Here is an 18,487-nt window from a genome sequence, read left to right as displayed (position 1 = left end):
GGAAAAACTCTACCAATATTTTTCATTTTCTTTTCCCTGAAAATCTTACTATGTACACAGCTACTTTACCCAAATATTGATTATAATGTCTAGGAATTCTTATTTGAATCTAGGAAAAATATTGCAAAATTTGAAGAAAAGTAAGTTTAACATTGAGCAATGTTGGAAAGATTTCAGAATCCCTAGAAAATTCCCAGAGTGTCAACTGTTTATAGTCCCCTTTAGGGTTGAAGAGGCTTCCCATGCTCACTTGCCCATACCCTTCTCCAAGGACCAGAGGCAGGAGAACATGGATCTCTAAAATGAGGTCACGGAACCATTCAAGATGGCCCCAGTCTCTTGGGAGCAATAACTCACTCTCAGGAACTGCCAGCATGCAACGCTAAATTGGGTCATATTTATTTATCTCAACAATGATGAAAACAAATAATCTTTTGGGCTCCTTGGCACATATCCTCTTAAAAGATGTGCTTAAAGGGAATGTTACTGTTTGCCACAGGGACCTTGGGCGAAACAAGGAATGTTTGTGATTCATGGTGAGCAGCAAGGGATATTTGTGATACTCATTGGAGAGCACACATGGAGCTCAAGACCTTAGTACGCTCTGTGGTCCTGCTGGGCTTCGTGGGCTCAGGGACTACTCCCTTCTGTGTGGACCACGACAATTGCTATTGGTCAATTCTTACTTATTTACTTAAATCTATCAGATTGTATCCTATTTTTTAAACCAAGACAATTACTTGATGCTATTTAATCACTTGCTGTTCTGAAGAAAAGTACAAATATTTATTCTATTCTAGGAATATATTTTCTAAAGCCTTAACAAGGAAAGTACTCCATCTTAGGCATCAGTTCCTGGAAGCGGACTCCCAAGTTTTGAGAACAAATGCACTTGAGGTGTCAAATTATATTTTATTAAATATCTTTAACATAGGTTCTTGTTTTTCAGTGTCTCCTTTATTTATTTTTTAAAAAGATCACTGGCTTCTTTTTTGAAAGCTAGCACATGCATATGCCCTACTACTATTTCCAAGAAGGTCCCATAACTCTCTGGCACATCGGACACTAAAATCCTTGAGCTATATGATGTCAATGTATAGCCTTTCTGACCATTTGAAAACCTCAGCTCACTGGGAACTGGGTGCTGTGTGCTCTGGCTGCTCTGGGACTCTTTAGAGAAATATGATGAGTTAATGAGGCCAGTATCCTGACTGGCTGCTTTTGTCTACCACAAACATTAGGTTACATAAACTCTTTTCTTGGAATTTCAGTTGTCTGTATCCTCAGTGCTATTTTGAAGTAGACTCTGGAGGTGATGGAAAGAAGTTAAATATGCCTGTCAGGACAAAATTCTACTGTGTGATCAAGAGAAGCATCTCTTCTGAAACACTTGAACTGCAGAGCATGCTGCATCATGGCAACAGCTATGAACACCAAGTGTTGCTTGTTGACACTGTGAAATTCTACAGCCCAGATGTAAAGCATTATTGAACATAAGTGTGTGAAGAAAAACTTGACAAAGGCTCTAAGTTGACAATACTGTGTTTCATTCAGCATTGTCACTGCTGTGACTAACAATACCTGGTGACCACTACTTAGAGGAAGGAGTTTCATGTCCTCACCATTGCGGAGATTTCAGGGAATCAGCCCATGTTAGGCTGGGTGAAGTATCTAAAGCTTAGACAATGTCATGGGGACAGAGAGAAAGAGCAAAAGGTCTCTGCTCTAACCACACAGAGGGAGCATTATAATCCTCAAGGATTTTGGCCACGATCCCAGAAACTCCTTCTCACCAAGTAATCCCCATCTCTAACATGGCTGCCTTGTCTCCGTGTAGTCTAGGAAGAAATTCTAAATCCAAATCATGGCACTATATGTGGCTTTCAATGTTGTATCCAGAATTTTATATGTGTAGATATTGAAGAATTAAACCTCAGTTACTGAACACTTTTGCAATGCAGTTTTCAACACTGAACCATGAGATTTTCTAATGATACCAGTGAGAAAGCAATATTCAGAGCTGGACCCCGGTGCCCGTAACTAAGCCTGACACAAACTGTGCTCAGTAAATATTTGCTAAACTAATCAATTAATATCCCTGTTATGAAATAGGAATCTGATTACTATTCATCAGTCCATACACATACAAAAGTGTCAACATTTAAAGGATGTGTTCCTGGTTCTTACCACCATAAAACATTTTCATAAAATTTTATAGAATGAATTCAATGCAGTATAACACGGTAATTAAATATCCACTATGTGCCAAATACTGCTAACAGCATAGGTATGGTGACAGATGTTGTCAAAGAAGGGAAACACAGAGTCCACAGACAGCCACACTAATCGTCACCTGTGCAAACTGGGTTCCTGGTGATAAATGTGCAAACCCCAGGAACACTCATCTGTTCACAGGGGCACTCTGCTGCCAACTGAAGGAAAGCATGTCTACAAGGACTCTCCTGGCTTCCCCTGCAGATCACATACCCTTTGCTGCTTCCCGTTCTTGATTGCAGGACATGCCTGGCCTCTGCACACCTTCCACTGTCTTCATTGACTAGTTTGGGTCTTGGCTTATCATGGTCAATGCATTTTCCTGTTGTACATTTCACTGCCTCATCCCTAAGAATCACCCTATTTCAGATGCAGCAACAGCCACCACCTGTTCCTCGCACACCTTCCTCCACCTGCAGTCACCTCCCTCAGAATGATGCCAGGATTTCATCCTGAATGGAAAACAGTTAGGGAACAAGCAGCAGGGAGGGTGCAGCAGAAGGTTGCGGGAGGCTTGTATTTTTGCTGGAAATGGCAAGTATCTTAACAGTGTTATTATTGTTCGAATGTCCTGGGCACCTGTGGATGACAGCAGGTAATGTGGCTGTCGTGTGTGGGTGAGGCTGGATCACTGGTCTGACGGTTGCAGTGAGAAGATGCCATTGCTGTTCATTTGTGTTAACGACCCAGGTATCTAGCCTAGGCCAGGCATGGGCAACTGGCTGCCCTGGTTTCTTTGTGAACCTCATGAATGAATGAACTCCATTCTCAATACTGATGGTAAGAACTGCAGTTTAGCAGTGCCTAAAACAAGATGGACCTAAGATTAAGAGCACAATTTACCTGCTGACGCTTTTCAAATTCCAGCTTGATCCGTGATTTGATGCAGTTACACGTGTCCTGGTATGTCTGCTGCAAAGCCAGCTCCATGAGATGCTTATGGTAGGCTCCTGCCAGGTTCCCACAGATGAAAATGATCACATTGGCCAAGATCTAAAGAGACAGAAGGAGCCATTCAATGGGGTGAGGGTTTTCAACTCACAGATACGATAAAAGAAAAACACATGCTAACAGTAGTCTTCAAAATAACAATAGGCAGTTAATTTTACCTTTGTTTCCAAAATAACATTTTATTCGATTAAAATAAAGCGTTGGCATTAGAGATTTTGTTCCCTTTGTGGTTCTCATTTAGGATGATACCCACTGGTGGATAGCACTGAAGTCACTTCTTTTACTTGGGCTCAGCTTTGACTAGTGCAATACAGACAGAATAGCTGTGTGCCAATACCAACCCAAGCTCAGGAGGTGTGTGTGTTTCAGGTCATTAAGAAAAAAATTCTAAGTCTATCCCAATGTTTTCAAAATGTTTTTGAAATATATAAAACCAAGCTGTGTCAAGCCAAGCTGCAGTCCATTCTTGTGTGTCAAAGGGACTACATGGTTGTTACACAGTATTACTGTGATAATGCAGGGACTGATACATGCTAGGCTCACACTAAAACTGCATCCACTGGGCCTGGATAAGTGATATTCCACATTTTTTTTCTTTGTAGAGAGACAAGTAGCCTTAGAATACATCTTGCTTATTACTCTGGATGGTAAAAATGATTCACGTTCACAATTTTGGAGGAAAAAAGAATGAGGAAAAGCTGAAAAGAACATTAGTTTCCAAGTCAAGAAAGAATGCTTTGCTGACCACTGTCATTTTCATCACTTCATATCCTTCTGTGTTCTCTAACCTGGTGCCATGCCTGGCTGACGGGAAGGTGGCCAACCTCTTCAGGGAGGAAGACCCTGGGAGAGGTGAGAAGTAAAATGCTTGGTTTTCTCAGGGTCTCTACCTCCTTCCAAAAGGCCAAGTTCATTCCAGCTATAATTCGTTCTTTGCTTTTTAAATTTAACATTCAATTGCCTTTTTAAATTTAACATTTAATTAACATTTAATTAATTAAGACTGAGATCACAAATTCTATGGAAAAAGGATACTGAATGTTTTTGCTAATTTCAGTTCTATGGCTTGATCATCATCTTGCTGTGTCCATATTGTTCAGTTCTTTCTGTGTTAATAATATTCTGTGCATTTGCATTATGCTACAGATGTCAAATTCATGTAGCATAATTGGTTTCTGATTTGATCATTTCTTTAGATGAAATTACTAAAAATACACAAAGTCAAAGGCATGCATATTTGTAAGTTCTGGATGTATATTACCAAATCACTCTCAAGAAATCCTTTTATGGTCTCAGCAGCAGAGTCTGACAAGGGTTTCTTTCGTGTGCACGCTTCCTGTGCATCACGTGACCACCCAGTGCGAGCTCTCCTTTGTGCAGGGTTGTATCTGCAGGTCTGCCAGCAGGCATAGCTAGATAAAAGGATTCCCACTTCCACATGGCTGGAGTTCTAACTCAGGGCAGGTCACACATAGCTTCAATAACAAGTCAGGGCTTCTCACTAAGGTCCTCTGCTCCTCTGAAAGGGTCTTCCCCAACATGGATCCATTCATTTATCTCATCAATCACCTGCCATGGTAAGCGGAAGGAAGAGCCACTCTATTCCTAAGCCTTCAAGAGTCCTCGTGTTGGGACTTCCTGAGAATCAAGGCTCCTTCCTCTGCAGGGCGGGCTCACTCCTCCTAACAGGAGCAGGTGGAGTTCATCTGATAGGAGGCCCAGCTGTGGAGGTGGATATCTTGTGGCTTAGTCCTTCTCACCTCTCTCAGGGTCTCCTCCCTGAAGAGGGTGGTCACCTTCAGGTGCTGTGTCCTCAGCCAAGTCATGGACCTAATGGTCCCTCTCTATATATACTGGATAAGGTTTTCATTTGGGGGGAGGAGCAGAGTGAGAAGGGCTAACTCAGGGGAATGTTAGCAAGGCCATTTGTCTCAACCTAACCACACGCTTTAAGCAGCTATCGGTAATGACGGTGGCCTGCTTTTCTCTAACTGCCTTTAAACTTCTCTTCATGGGTTCTAGACACAAAAGGAAAAGGGATATTGATGATGAGTCCCTAAGACTCTGAGAAATGCATTTGAGGAGTGGAGGTACACAGGAGGACAGAGTTAGAAATGAGAAGGCCGAGGTAAGGAGCCTCTCTTAGTAAATGCAGATGCCCCATAGAAGTGGGTCAAGAACTCTGCAGACTAGAAGGGGCCTTTGGAGCTGTACTGGGTAACTCATGCACTTCACTTTGGAGCTGGAGACCTCCCAAATCTCTCATTTTCTCACCTCACCTCCAAAATCGTTTTTCTCCCCTCCATTAGTATAGTTGATTGAAAAGTTACCTCTGGGGATGATAATGTGTGTTGCTATATTTATGTGTGATGCATGCATGTTGTGTGTGTGTTTGCATGTATCTCTATGTGACTTGTGTGTGATTTGTTGCCAGAATACTACATGTGGTTCATGCATGTGAGATACATGTAATGCTTAGGATTTTTGCTGTTGGCCTGTGGCTATATCCCTGTGCTTACAAGTGTGTGTGTGTGTGTGTGTGTGTGTGTGTGTGTGTGTGTGTAGCAGCAGCCCAGAGCAAAGGTGCACTGTGCCAGCCTTGAGTGTTAAATCCACACCTTTCCTGGCTACAGAAGTCTGTCTTCTTCCTACCAAGCTCTGACACATCACTTTGGTGAATGCCAGGCCTGGAGCAGGCAGGATGTCCCAGGGACTATCCTGGCTTGCTATTTGAAAGGATACCTTTCCAGTTGAATAGAGGTTTATTCTGGTGTCATGTGCAATGGCACACTGTTAATTGAGTCCTGCCACACTGGTTTCTGCAAAATGGCTGCCTGGTGTGCAGAAGATTCTCCAGACCATGGCATTGCTGGGCTGGCTTTGAAGAACAGCATACCAAAGAATGCAAGGAATGAGAAAGTGGACACAGACTGAGCTGCTTAGAATTTGAAAATATAAACGCCTTCTTTATTAGGTACAGATGAAATAATAACAAAAATAATGTAGTGTTTTTTCATGAGAGCTTTATATCTTCTTCCTCAAAAATATGTTGGAAGCAAAAATGCCCACATTTTTGCAAGTAAATGTTTCTAAAATAAGAACCAAGTATGAGCAACAGAACTGAATGAGGCTATCACCTGTCCCTGTGCCTTCTCCAGCAGAAAGTATGAATGGAACACTTTATTTTGGAACTAAACCCACAGCCTTATTTTATTTTTTTTTATTCTGGAACCAAAGGCTGGCTTGAATCTGTGATCCTCCTGTTTCAGCCTTCTGAGTACTGAGATTACAGACATGTGTCACCCTGTCCAGCTGCATGGAGAAGGTTATAACGACATCCCAGTATGGAGCCCCACCACTGGAATGACAAGAACTGTCTTTCCCTGCTTTCCTCCTAGGATCCCACTCCCTAGTTATTTATTCCCTCTGAATTTCCTCAGCCTGCATTGGAAGATGATCTTGTTTAATTGATGGGGTGTCCTGTGACCGTCCAGCTGTTGCATCAGAAGGAATGTGGCCACTCTACCCTGGCAGTCAGCCTCAAGCTCTGAGCTCCAGCCTTCGCCAGCAAGAAAGCAGTTCACACATTTGCATGATCAGCGCCGTTGGCAGTTCTTGCTACAACAGGAATGCCTGCTTGAATGTCCTAGTTTTTCTCTTTAGTACTGTAGTATTCTTTCCATACATAGCGGATGCTTATATTGGGATCTGCTGCTTCCATATCAGAACCTTAATTGTAGAATTAAGTCAGGGCTCTACCTAGGAACTGCTGGGCTCCAGGCACATGGCCAATGTGGCTGACCAGAGAAATGGTTCTTGTCTATTGAGAAGTTCCCCACGTTCCATAGAGAAGCATGCCCTCTCTCTGCTCCCCGCCTGTCTCTGGCCAGTGTTCTCAAGCCAGCACATCACGGTTACAAGAGCGTCTTGTCATGGGCCTTGCGGAGAAGCCTCCTGTGAGTCATTCATTGAGAAAGCTGAGTGGCTTTAAAAAGCAACCCTTCCTACTATGGAGAGTTGGAATGAATGCATTCACTGATTTTTATATTCAAAGTAGAATGTTTAAGGAACAAAGCCAAGAGATGTAATGACAAACACAACACAGATTTCTGATGGAAAGCTTATCAATATTACACACATTTTTCAGATCCCTGGCTTCTTCCTACAGTGAAGAAGGTTAATAAAAGTGACCCCAGTATTTTAATAACAACACATATTTACAAATATAAATGATGCCCTAAAGTACTTCTTCTTTCATAAGTGCATTTATATGACTTTATGTGAAATCTAAGGCATAGTAAAAGTGAATTAGGTTAAGATTTTCTTTTCAAAACTAATATCAAAACATTTTATTTTGTAGGAGACTTAAATAGAACATATGACAAAAAATTTTATTTTCACAATGTTGGGTTTGTTTTAAAATATCACATTGTCTTCATGTCTTCTTTTATCTTGGTGCCTCACTTAGTTACTCTCACATCTGTCAGAGAACAGGAGAGGAAACTTGGTCTCCCACAAGATGTCTTGCAGGAGAAAAAATTGCTTAAGGTAATAACACTCGCCAAAGTTCACCCTGGAGATAAAACTCAGGCCTTGCAATGGTGCACGGCACATGTGCGTATAGCCTGGAATCTGTGAAAATCAAATGTCACCAGGATGTTGCCATAGAAGCATGACAGTTCCCTGACAAATTTTGGGAGATTTGCCAATACTTCTCAGGGATTCCCCAGAGATTCCTCTGCGCTGGCTGGTGGGAAGCCATCATCTATCAGCAAGTTATGGTTTTGTATCTTTATTTGTATAAATTTCAATATACCTTCTATCTTTTCCTTCTTGCAAGAGTCTAGAAGCAACACATCGCCCTACTTTTGGACAAAGGTCCAGAGACTGAAGAGACTTGAGGGCAGGTTCTGGGCCAGGCGGGATCCTGAGTTTGCCCTTTGTCCTCCCTACCACCCTAGCTGCTTTGCCCCAGCCAGGTATAGCAAGAACAATCATACCCTCTGCAAGGATGTGGGGAAGGTACTTTCCAGGAGTTTTTAAAGAGCCACGTGTTACGTTGTAGGAAGCTAACATCTTCCCTTTATAAAGAACGAGCATCTCATGCTATAAAGGGCTTCCATCATTTAAAGTTATTTTAAGTGGCTGCATTTTAGAGACCACATGCTCAGGGAACCTTAAGTAGTTCAGCCCATGTGTCTGTGCAAGCTCAGAAGAAAGTATGAAAATGTCAAGCTGCTGGCAACTGATCAGGTGGCCCAAAGGGTGACCCAACTGAGAATAAATTTCACCTGGAAAGGGGACAGTTTTCTGTCCTCAGACATTTGGGAAATTTGCCTCAGGGATTGGGTGATAACTAAGATCCTCTATGAGGCTGAAATGCTATGCATTTTAATGAGATTAATATTCTATTCTTCATCTTTTTTTGAGGGTGACAAATTAAAAGGTCCACAGAGGACAGCAGGAAGCACACATACATGTGAAAAGTGAGACTTTTAGTTCTGAGCAAAATATCATCACTTGATTTTTTTTTTCTCTCGGTGAATAAATGTCACTGTCGGGCCAGGCATGGTGGCGCACGCTTGTAATCCCTGCGCTTGGGAGGTGGAGACAGGAGTCTCACGCAGGTTCTAAGCCAGCTGCACTGGCTTAAGAGACCCTGTTTCCAAAAATAAAAAGTATAAAATAGGTTTGGGAATGTAGCCCGGAGGTGGAAGAACTTCCAAGAACCTCAGTATCACCAAAAAAAAAAAAAAAAAAAAGAGACCCTGTTTCCAAATAAAAATATAAAAAATAGGTCTGGGAGTGTAGTCAGGAGGTAGAAGGGCTTCCAGGAACTCCCAGTACCACCAAAAAAAAAAAAAAGTCACTGTCAGAGGACAGAGAATATTATATCATTTAAAACAGGTCATCACCTTGAAATAATGCAGAGCATAGATATGCAAAACATCAATCATACATCAAAGGGAAACACAAGGGAAGACAAGAACCCTAAGGAAAGAGCGGCAAAAGAAAACAATGCATGCTCACGGCATCGCAGAGCCTAGCTTTGATTTACATCAAACAATACTCTTGCTAGAGGAGAAAACGATCAAGTGAAAATTTCCTTAACATAGCTCTCAAACATGCCTGAAGAAAACCCCAATCCCATTCCCTTAGCATTCCTCATGGCTCCCTGGGAATTAAACTAGCTGCATGCAGTGGCCTCAGTATTTCTAATCATTATGCCCTTTGTTGAAGGTCAAAAACACAGGGCTTTGGCTAATCACATCCATTGATCCTTAGGTCATGTGCTAGAATCTTCTAAATTTAAAATTCCTCCAAATGAGAAACAGCATCAGAAAGAAAGGTATAAAGAAAATTGAAAGACCAACAGCCTCCACAATGAGTGCTATTAGGACCTTGGGTTAAAAGACTGGGATTGAAAATCTGATGTCAAATGCAATTTGATTTCCTAAGGAGACTGCCATTACAAATAGATAGTACTGTGGGTCATGATTATTTCCATTATATTCTTCTATACTACATCTGTTGTTAAGTCTTTTTGAATAGCATCCATCATGTTATTTTTTCCAGCTGCATTTTGGCTAAGGAATCATGCCCTACAGAGCTGGCCCTCAAGTCCAGGGAAATTGCAGGACAAAGAGGAAGGAGGGCAGCTTGCAGGGACCTCGCTCCCCCCAGAAGTGTTCCTGTAGCTCATCAAAAGGCAACTGGGAAAAAAAGAGCTTAGAAGATGCTTGAGGTCTTGAGAGAAAATTCCTCCCACAAGCTAAGTCATTAAGAACACAGTTTCCCTCTAAGAAGGAAATGCTGAATTAACCATGCAGAAACCCAAATTTGTACTTCTCAGCTCAGTAACTGCAAAATAGAAATTGACAGGAAGCAGGTTACTTTGATTAATAGTTTAGAATACAAGAAACAACAACAACAACAAACATAAGAGTTTCTAATACTCAGAGCTCCAAGAAAGAAAACTGCATGAGCCTCACGCTGTGCCTGAGGGTTCCCTCTCAGGGTAGAGGAGGGCACCTTTGCCCTTCACTTGCCCATCTGTTTTTGTTTTGACTTTGACCACAGAGACTAGTCTTAGCTTCAGAGTTTAGCTCTCCTTCACTATGGGAAGGTGGGAGACCAAATGGCTGTGTGGTACGGGGTAAATACAATGACAAAACTGAAAGAGGAACACAATACTCAAGTTCTATGATGAACTATTATCAAGATTCATATGAACTCTACAGTTCTCTATGGGAGAGTTCTTAGGCCTCTATGCACAGGTAAAGCAGAGGGAATCACCAGCCTGTACTTCTCCAGGCCTCCAGCATCCACAACAGGGCCAGCTGCTTTTTTTTTTTATGGTTGGCCTTTTCTGCAAAGCAATGCTATCAGACATTTTTATTCCTCTTTCCTTGTTCCAACACAGCTCCAGGTCCAATTCTGAAAGCACTTGTGATTACAGGGTCCTTCTGAGAAGCTTGGTGCCTGTCTAGGAGAGACGCTGTTTTCTGACTGTGCCTGGTGGCTCAGTGATAAGTGGATGGTTACATCTGATATACTGTCAGCCAATAGATCAGTGATTACCTGAACCTTATGTCCCCACTGATATCCAATAGAAGTCACTGTCTCCTTGGTGTTTGTGAATCCAGATAGTTGTATGAGTGCTAATTATCCCAAAGATGTTCCATCTATTTCAGAAATCCAGAAAACCAAGTGGCTCTGGATCTTTCAAGGTGATTATTAAATGCTAGTTTCTGAATCTCTTCAAACCCTCCCTCTCCCAGGAATGGTTTAGACACTACAAGAGAACACACTGAAAGTGCTGTGTCTCAGTGTTTGATAAAACTGTACGACTATATAATTATATACTAATCATAACCTCAAGTTTACTAGTATTCAATAAGCTCTCTTAAGTCTCTACACTAACCAAATTAATCTGAATCATTTAAACACCATACACAATTATCTTTACCCCCCACTACTCCATGGATCCATGCCCACCCATTTAAAAATTTAAAGCCAACGGGTGTTCATAATCAATGAAAACATGGCCAACGCTATAAGACACTCCAACTTGTGCATCTAAGGTTAGGAGGGAACTATACTCCATTCTATGGTAAACTAACATCAAATCCAAGAAGGGATATGTATCTTTTATGTATACTTATATTGATACTCTACCTGCATTTCACATTGTGACCTACTTAAATCTCATTATTTTTTGGTGGTACTGGGGTTCCTGGAAGCTCTTCTACCTCCAGGTTATACTCCCAGACCTATTTTATGCTTTTTTATTTTTGGAAAAAGGGTCTCTTAAGCCAACGCGGCTGGCTTTGAACCTGTGCAATCCTCCTGTCTCCACCTCCCAAGCGAGGGGTTTATAAGCGTGCACCACCATGCCCAGCTCAAATCTCATTTTTAAACTCCATAATAGAAGATGAATTTAGAATCAAGAGAACAAAGCAGAGTGTACCCCACTAATTGTGACTGAGTAAAAAAGCACTTTATGAAGGTAAATGGACCTACATGTCGATATCAAATGTGTGCGAAGTCACACTGTGATTTAAAAAAATAAGTAAATGCTTGGATGCATAACTGAAACTGTTTGCAAATAGGGAAACAAAAAAATTCCTTCTCACAAATGAATCTTTAGTTGTTTTATTAATGCTACTAATTTGGAAAGGAGATGCCTTCCAGAAGCTTCCCTCGATGGAATAAAAGGCTGAACTGTAGCCCAAAGTAGCATCTCCCTGGAGTGTACTTCGGGGGTCACCTTCCCCTCCCCTCCTCCTCTGTGTTTACCCAGAGACTATGTTCTGTAAGAACACACAGACATTGTTTCAAACCCATTGATGCCACACTCTGACTTCTGGTCAATTTCTACCAGAGAATATATATTACTTTTGTCTAAAACATCAAGCGATATCTCGTGTTCTTCCACAGGGCCATGACTGCAACTACATTTCCCAGTCAATGACATTCAGAGGCCACAGTCCAAAGGAGCAGGCTTTGCTGGACATATGTTTTAGTTTGCAAGAACTGCCATGACAAAACCCCACAGACTGGGTGACTGGAACAACAGAGACTTATTTTCTCACAGTTCTGGAGGCTACACCTCCACGGCCAAGATGCAGGTCCTTTGGGCCAAAGCTGTTCTCTTTAGCTTATGATGACTGGCTTCTTCATACATGTTCATGTCTTAGTCAATATATAACAGAATACCACTCACGAAGTAATTTATATAATGAAAGTAAATGTACCAGCTCACAGTTTTGGAGACTGCAAAGTCCAGTATCAGAGTGTTGAGAATTTTGGTGATCACAATTCAAGATGGCACCCTGAAAGCTGCGTACTCCCTGGGGCGGCAAGCTCTGTCTTTACATGGCAGGAGGCAGAGGGGCAAAGAGGCACAAGGGGCTGACCTTGCCTTACTATAGGAGCACTGCTCTACCCATGTGGGTGATGCAAGTGGCGCCCTCATGCCCCCATCTCTTAAAGGCTGCCATCTTAATACAGTTACAGTAGCAAAGGTTTTCCACATGAGCTTTGGTGGGGATATTCAACCAGGACACCTCACATGGTTTTCTCCCTGTAAAGGCACATCCTTGGTGTATCTCCGTGCTCCAGTTCCCTCTAGTTCTTATAGGAACACCAATGAAACAGCACTAGAGTCCATGCTAATCATCTCATTTCACTGTATTCATCTCTAGTAAGGCATTATCTCCAAATGCAGTCGTATTTGGAGGCTGTTAGGCTTCATTATATGAATGTTATAAATGTTAAGGGGGCATAATTCAGTCTATATCAACATGATCTGGGGACACAATTCAGTCTTTATCAACATGACAGTGACTTTTAAAGACCATGATGCTTTGTCTATATGAGATGGTATCACTACTAATCCCAGTAACAGGTTTGGGGGTTGGCAGCAGTTTAGGATCCAGAGAGAATCACATTACTACCACGTGCATGTTTGTCTATATCACTTTGAACCTCACTACGATGTATAATTATAATGTACCAATAAATGTAAATTGGTTACAAAATAAATAAGTTGAGGCCAGGTGTGGTGGCACATGCCTATAATCCCAGTACTCAGTACTTGGGAGGCTGAGACAGGAGGATCACAGGTTCTTGGCCAGCCTCAGCAATTTGTGAGGCCCTCCAGAATTTAGTAAAATGCTATTTCAAAATAAAGAATGAAAAAAGGGCTTGGGGTATAGCACAGAGTTAGAATTCCTTTGGGTTGAATCCCCAGTACCAGAAAAAAAGTATTTTGGGGGATATCAAACCCAGGGACATTCTATCTCTGAGCTATACCCCCAACCTTATTTTATTTTGAAGCAGCATGTCACTAAGTTACAAATGGTCTTTGTAGGTTGGCAAGGCTAGCCTCAAACCTGCGATCCTTCTGTCTCAATCTCCCAAGTGCTGGGCTTATTGGCCATGCACCTCTGAGCCAGGCCAAAAAAAAAAAAAAAAAAAGAAAACAAACAAACAAACAAACCAAAAAAAAAAAAACAATTTATATACATACCACTAAGAATCTACGTAAAGGTTAAAAGTGGGCTGTCTTAGAAGTTTGGGGCTGGTGCCTCATTTTCAGAAATGTCACATGCCACGGAAGATGATTTATAAGGATCAAAATCAAATACTCATTCAACAGATATTTTCTGAACATGTATGTACAAGTGATTAAACTTTATGTCCCCCCAGTTTAGAAAGCAACACCACTAAAATAAACGTAATAACTCAAACCAACAAGAAAAGTCGAGAGGTCACTGAGGGCAGTGATCCAAGCCTATAATGGGAGCTGAGACCAGTGGATCACAGGTTCAAGGCTAGCCTGGACAACTTAATGAGGCCCTATTTCAAAGTACAGAATAAAAAGGATGGGGGAGTACATCAGTGGTAAATCACCCTTGGGTCCAACCTTCAATAAAAAATATAAATAAATAAAAACAATGTAGATGGTGCAAAGACGCTTCCCAGAAAATGAAGAGGTGAGGTTTTAACCACAGCCATGGGTTTATGAGGCCAGTCACCAGGATGCTAGTCTTGTGCCTTCCACCACTCGGGTTCCTCAGTAGATGATTCTCTTTCTGAGAAAGTATGGCCATTTATCGTTGAAGGGAGACTGCAATACTTCCTGAAACATTACTTTGAAATTTACTTGAAAATTACAATCGTGAATGCAGTAGCTCCTAGCTTCCTTGGTTTCAAAATGCCCTCAGTGTCTTATTAGTTTTTATAATGCTCTTAAGGCCAAAAGAAATTCCCTGCAAGTTTGTTTATTATGTAATATGGTCTAAGTATTACACCCTAACAACTCCTAAGTTGGTTCAGGAAACAATATCTACAACCATATACTGAAATAAAATATACTGCTTTTATTTCATTCTTAAATCACCATAGTGACTCACAAATAGTTTGTCAGTGGTCACTACCCTGCTGGAGCACGGCACAACTTCCCAAAGCTTGGATTCTGACTTAGCACCACCACTGGCATTTCTTGTTCCATCTTGACTTCTGCTTGGTGCTGGTTCTTGTTCGCAGAAAAGAACAAAAAAAACTTTTTTTTTTCTTTGCAAAGAAATGACATCAGAAAAAGAATTTACTGCAATTTAATGCTAAGGTCATAAACTACCTCAAGCTAGTAGCTTGCATTATCTGGTAGATGCCGATGGTGATTGTATTTCCCTTGAGATTTTAAGGCATCTTGGAGTGCCTTGGGGTACCCTGGCACAGAGTTTAGAAACCTTGTCACTAAGGAGCTATAATTCTTTATTTCATACTTTTTCTTGTTTTTTTTTTTCTTGAAGTATTGAAGATTAAACCCAGTGCCTCGTGTCCACTAGGCAAATACTCTATCACTGGGTCCTATCCCCAAATCCTTAAGAAATACAATTTCATCAAAGTAAATAATTAAATGAGTTAATAAATGTGTGAGTAAAGTCATTACTGGACTTGCTATTTATGTTCTTGGTAGACCCGGAAATGTTCTACCTCACTAGTAGCAGATACATCCTCTCTGTGCCCACCTGTCTTCCTCTGAGATGAGAAGCAACAATCTAGTATAACCCAGGACTCCAACTTCAGTCAAGGTCTCACTCCTAAAGGATGATGTGAGCTGGAGAGGATGCCCCACGAGTGACAGTTTAGAAAGATGTTGATGGGATGAGGAAAACAAGCAAAAAAGCACCCAGGGCTCAATCATACTGTTCCTACCCAAAGACCTGAGGACACAAAAAGAGGAAGATGTAGCTGGAATCTGGGACAGTTGTTGCAGGAGAGTCGGCTGTCCAACAGAAGCCATGTCCCTGGCAGAGATGTTGGTGGGGACTCCGTCTCTGATCCGACCAGCCTTCCTCTCATGTACCTAACCCAAGAAAAAGCTAAAGGGCCAAGGAGCTGGTAAGGCAGCATGTCACACAGACTTCCAGACTTGCAGAAGAGAGAGTGGTGTGGCATCACTGGGGCAGTGCACGAGGACCATGCAGACCAGTCCGTGAAGAAGCCATAGGCAAATCCCTGAGCTTATCAGATTCTCACCAGAAATGTTAGAGTCTTGGTGACTGAGCTGGGAAGCTGAGGGTACCGAGATTAAAACTGTAAATTGGGTGCTAGGGCTACCACTCAGGGTGTCTGTGATGGGACCTTGTAGGAGAAAAAAATAAAAAAGGTGGACCAAGAAGCTGGCCTTTTCAAAAAGGAGAATAGAACAGAAATGCAGAGAGGCAGGGATGGGCCACTCAGGAACAGCGACACACGCAAGTCTGGGAGACTTTTAATTCAGGAGGCCTGACTTCTGGGAGGTCTGAGATGTCCCTTTTCCAAATTTGCTCAGTTTTGTTCTCTGTTCTTTGTGGTCCATCCTCTCTTTTGACATTCATTAGACTCCTGAAGTTCATCTTCAATTTAGAATTAGCTTTGACTCTGGGAAAACGTTAGGTAAAATCTAAGATGTATTACACACTGCTCAAACTGATCCGATTTAGTTACACGAAGCTTTCAGGGCTTGTTCTCCTCGGGTTTTCTGGGTTAGCTCCTAGAGTATCTTCTCTCTTGATGCTACTTTAATGAAAACTCTATTCCCTACAGAGGCACTTTTTGCTCTGTAATAAGGAAAAGACTGGCCTTTATCCCTAGTTTCTGGGATTGAGACTAAACCTTGGGATTTTCAGAGGAACAGAAATGTTTTTGTTATTCATGAGCCCCTTGGATTACACCCGAGTCGTGTCCTCGCGTCATAAACTCATGAGCTCGTACATCTGAGTTGATTCTGAGATGACATCAGGATGCGGTGGGTCATCTGAAAGCTGGCTCAGTCCAATCACAGCAACAATGATGCAGTCAGACACATTTATGCAGTGAACCCTCTGCACCTCTCCCAAGGGAAGAAATAAAATAACAACTCTGGGCACAAAGCTCAGTGGAGTTCCTGGATAGTGTGCCAGGAGTCACTAAAACATGTCTGGTATCCAAAGGAAGAGGAGACCTGAGGAAGCCTGCACCCCTCACTTATCGGCTTACTCCGATGCTGTGCGGTTGGTGTTGGAACCTCTCCCTCTCCTGCAGCCTCGTCCACAAGGACAACTGCCTAGAATGGGGCTCTGATGGTAGGCAGCACCGGGCCAGCCTGTAGTTCTGCACTTGCGCACTCTGGCCCTTTGCCACCCCTGCTTTTCTGGCCCCTTTGTTTTCTCCACAGCCCATCTCACAGCTCCATTTGCTGGTGAATGGCTGCCATGGATTTCTGTCTTCAGTGGGCGCCCATGTGACCATGGAGCCTGCTCTTGGTTTTGCCCCTCTCCTTCCATCTCTCCCTCCCATCTTCCCTCTCTAGCACGGTGCAGCCAGTAGGGAGTCAAGGACTGATGAATGCAGGGCTACAGGAGCCCAGTTTTCTTCCCTCACTGCGGAACAGATGCAGGTGAAATTCCCATTCCAGTGCACCCGTGGGATGCAGCTGGGCTTCCCTGGCATCTCCACTCCGTTGGCACAGCATCTTCCCAGTTCTAGTGCTCCGGAGCTCAAGAGCGCCCCCCGCCCCAGTTCTCCATATCGCAGGGCCACTTCTGGGAGAGCCAGTCAAGGACACCCAGCACCTATGTTGCAGGAAGACTAGAAAGCCACATACTTGACTGTCTTGCTGTCACTTCCCTGAGCTGTAGAGAGACTGGCCTTTTCCTGAGGAAATAGCATGTGACTCCTATTTACATTACACGGAGTTCTCATTGCTTGATGAGGTGGCTTCTAAACGGAACACACGATTCCTCTGTAAGGAATCCAAATCCCCCTTTTTATACTGGTGTCCAACTGTGAGAATTAAAATAATACTTTCAAAGATTAAAAAAAAATAAACCAGTTTGGGGGAAGAAGGAAAGATTCAATTAAGAGCTGTGTCTATGCCAACAACTCACTTTAATTAATTTCCTTCTCTGGAAGTTGTCATCCACACCCCTCATAACTGGATGGTGACCAACGTGTTAGCAGACTCTGGATAACACAAGACCAAGTTTCCGCCATATTAAGTTGTGATCTCCATCCAACTTCTAGAGTCACTTCATTGTTGACCCTAAGTGGGCTCTGGGTCACTTACCTCCCCAGTCCTCTGTGCTTTATCAAATAATGGCATGCTTACTAGGTGGGCTCTCTTCAGAAGCATAGCAATGCCTTCCATATGGCAAGCTTCACCCACACTTTCTCTGCTTATAAAAAAAAATGAGACCTAAATCGCCAACCTCATTTGGGACAGTAATTATCAAAATAAACTCTCTGGTTTCCCCAGTCTAAATGCATTTCTGAGATGAATTACATCCTTCCTGACGGTGTGCAGGGCATTGTAAGCCAGCAATAAAATAGAAATCCCTCTAAGACTACCAGGACTTTATGCAATGGACATAAAAAGCTAAAAACTGCTCTCTTCCGATTATACTGGACATATTCTGTAATGACTCTGCCCATTAAAAATCAAGATTAAAACCACGAGATGTTTAAAAGTCAAGAAGAACACTCTGATGAATTAGTCCAGAGGTGATAGCTTTTTTAGGACCATAATACAGAGTGGGCATCCTAGTTGCCAATAAATGAGGTGGCTTTAATTTTTGGATCATAGATAAAACAGACATTAACCAATGGGGACAACATTTACTTCCTTACAGTTTAACTGTTTGAGAAACAGTTTAGTGTCTTTATGATTTTACAAGGCTATTTGGAATACGAAAGTAAACAGAAACAGCACGAAAAGTACATTAAAATTTTG

General features: G+C 42.2%; 1 protein-coding gene across 1 annotated transcript in view; it reads right to left on the bottom strand.

Annotated features, from left to right (window-relative positions):
• The window catches only part of ADCY2 (adenylate cyclase 2), a gene marked incomplete at both ends in the record, with an annotated part of 422,955 nt that overhangs the window by 178,426 nt on the left and 226,042 nt on the right, over window positions 1–18,487 (bottom strand). The window contains one exon of the mRNA XM_080711368.1: window positions 3,118–3,267. Coding sequence (XP_080567494.1) covers window positions 3,118–3,267 — 150 coding nt within the window. The remainder of the gene's footprint in view (window positions 1–3,117; window positions 3,268–18,487) is intronic.

The sequence above is a fragment of the Muscardinus avellanarius genome (assembly GCF_963383645.1).
Source record: "Muscardinus avellanarius genome assembly, chromosome: 1".
Taxonomy (NCBI): Eukaryota; Metazoa; Chordata; class Mammalia; order Rodentia; family Gliridae; genus Muscardinus; species Muscardinus avellanarius.
This window is presented reverse-complemented; position numbering and strand designations above follow the sequence as displayed.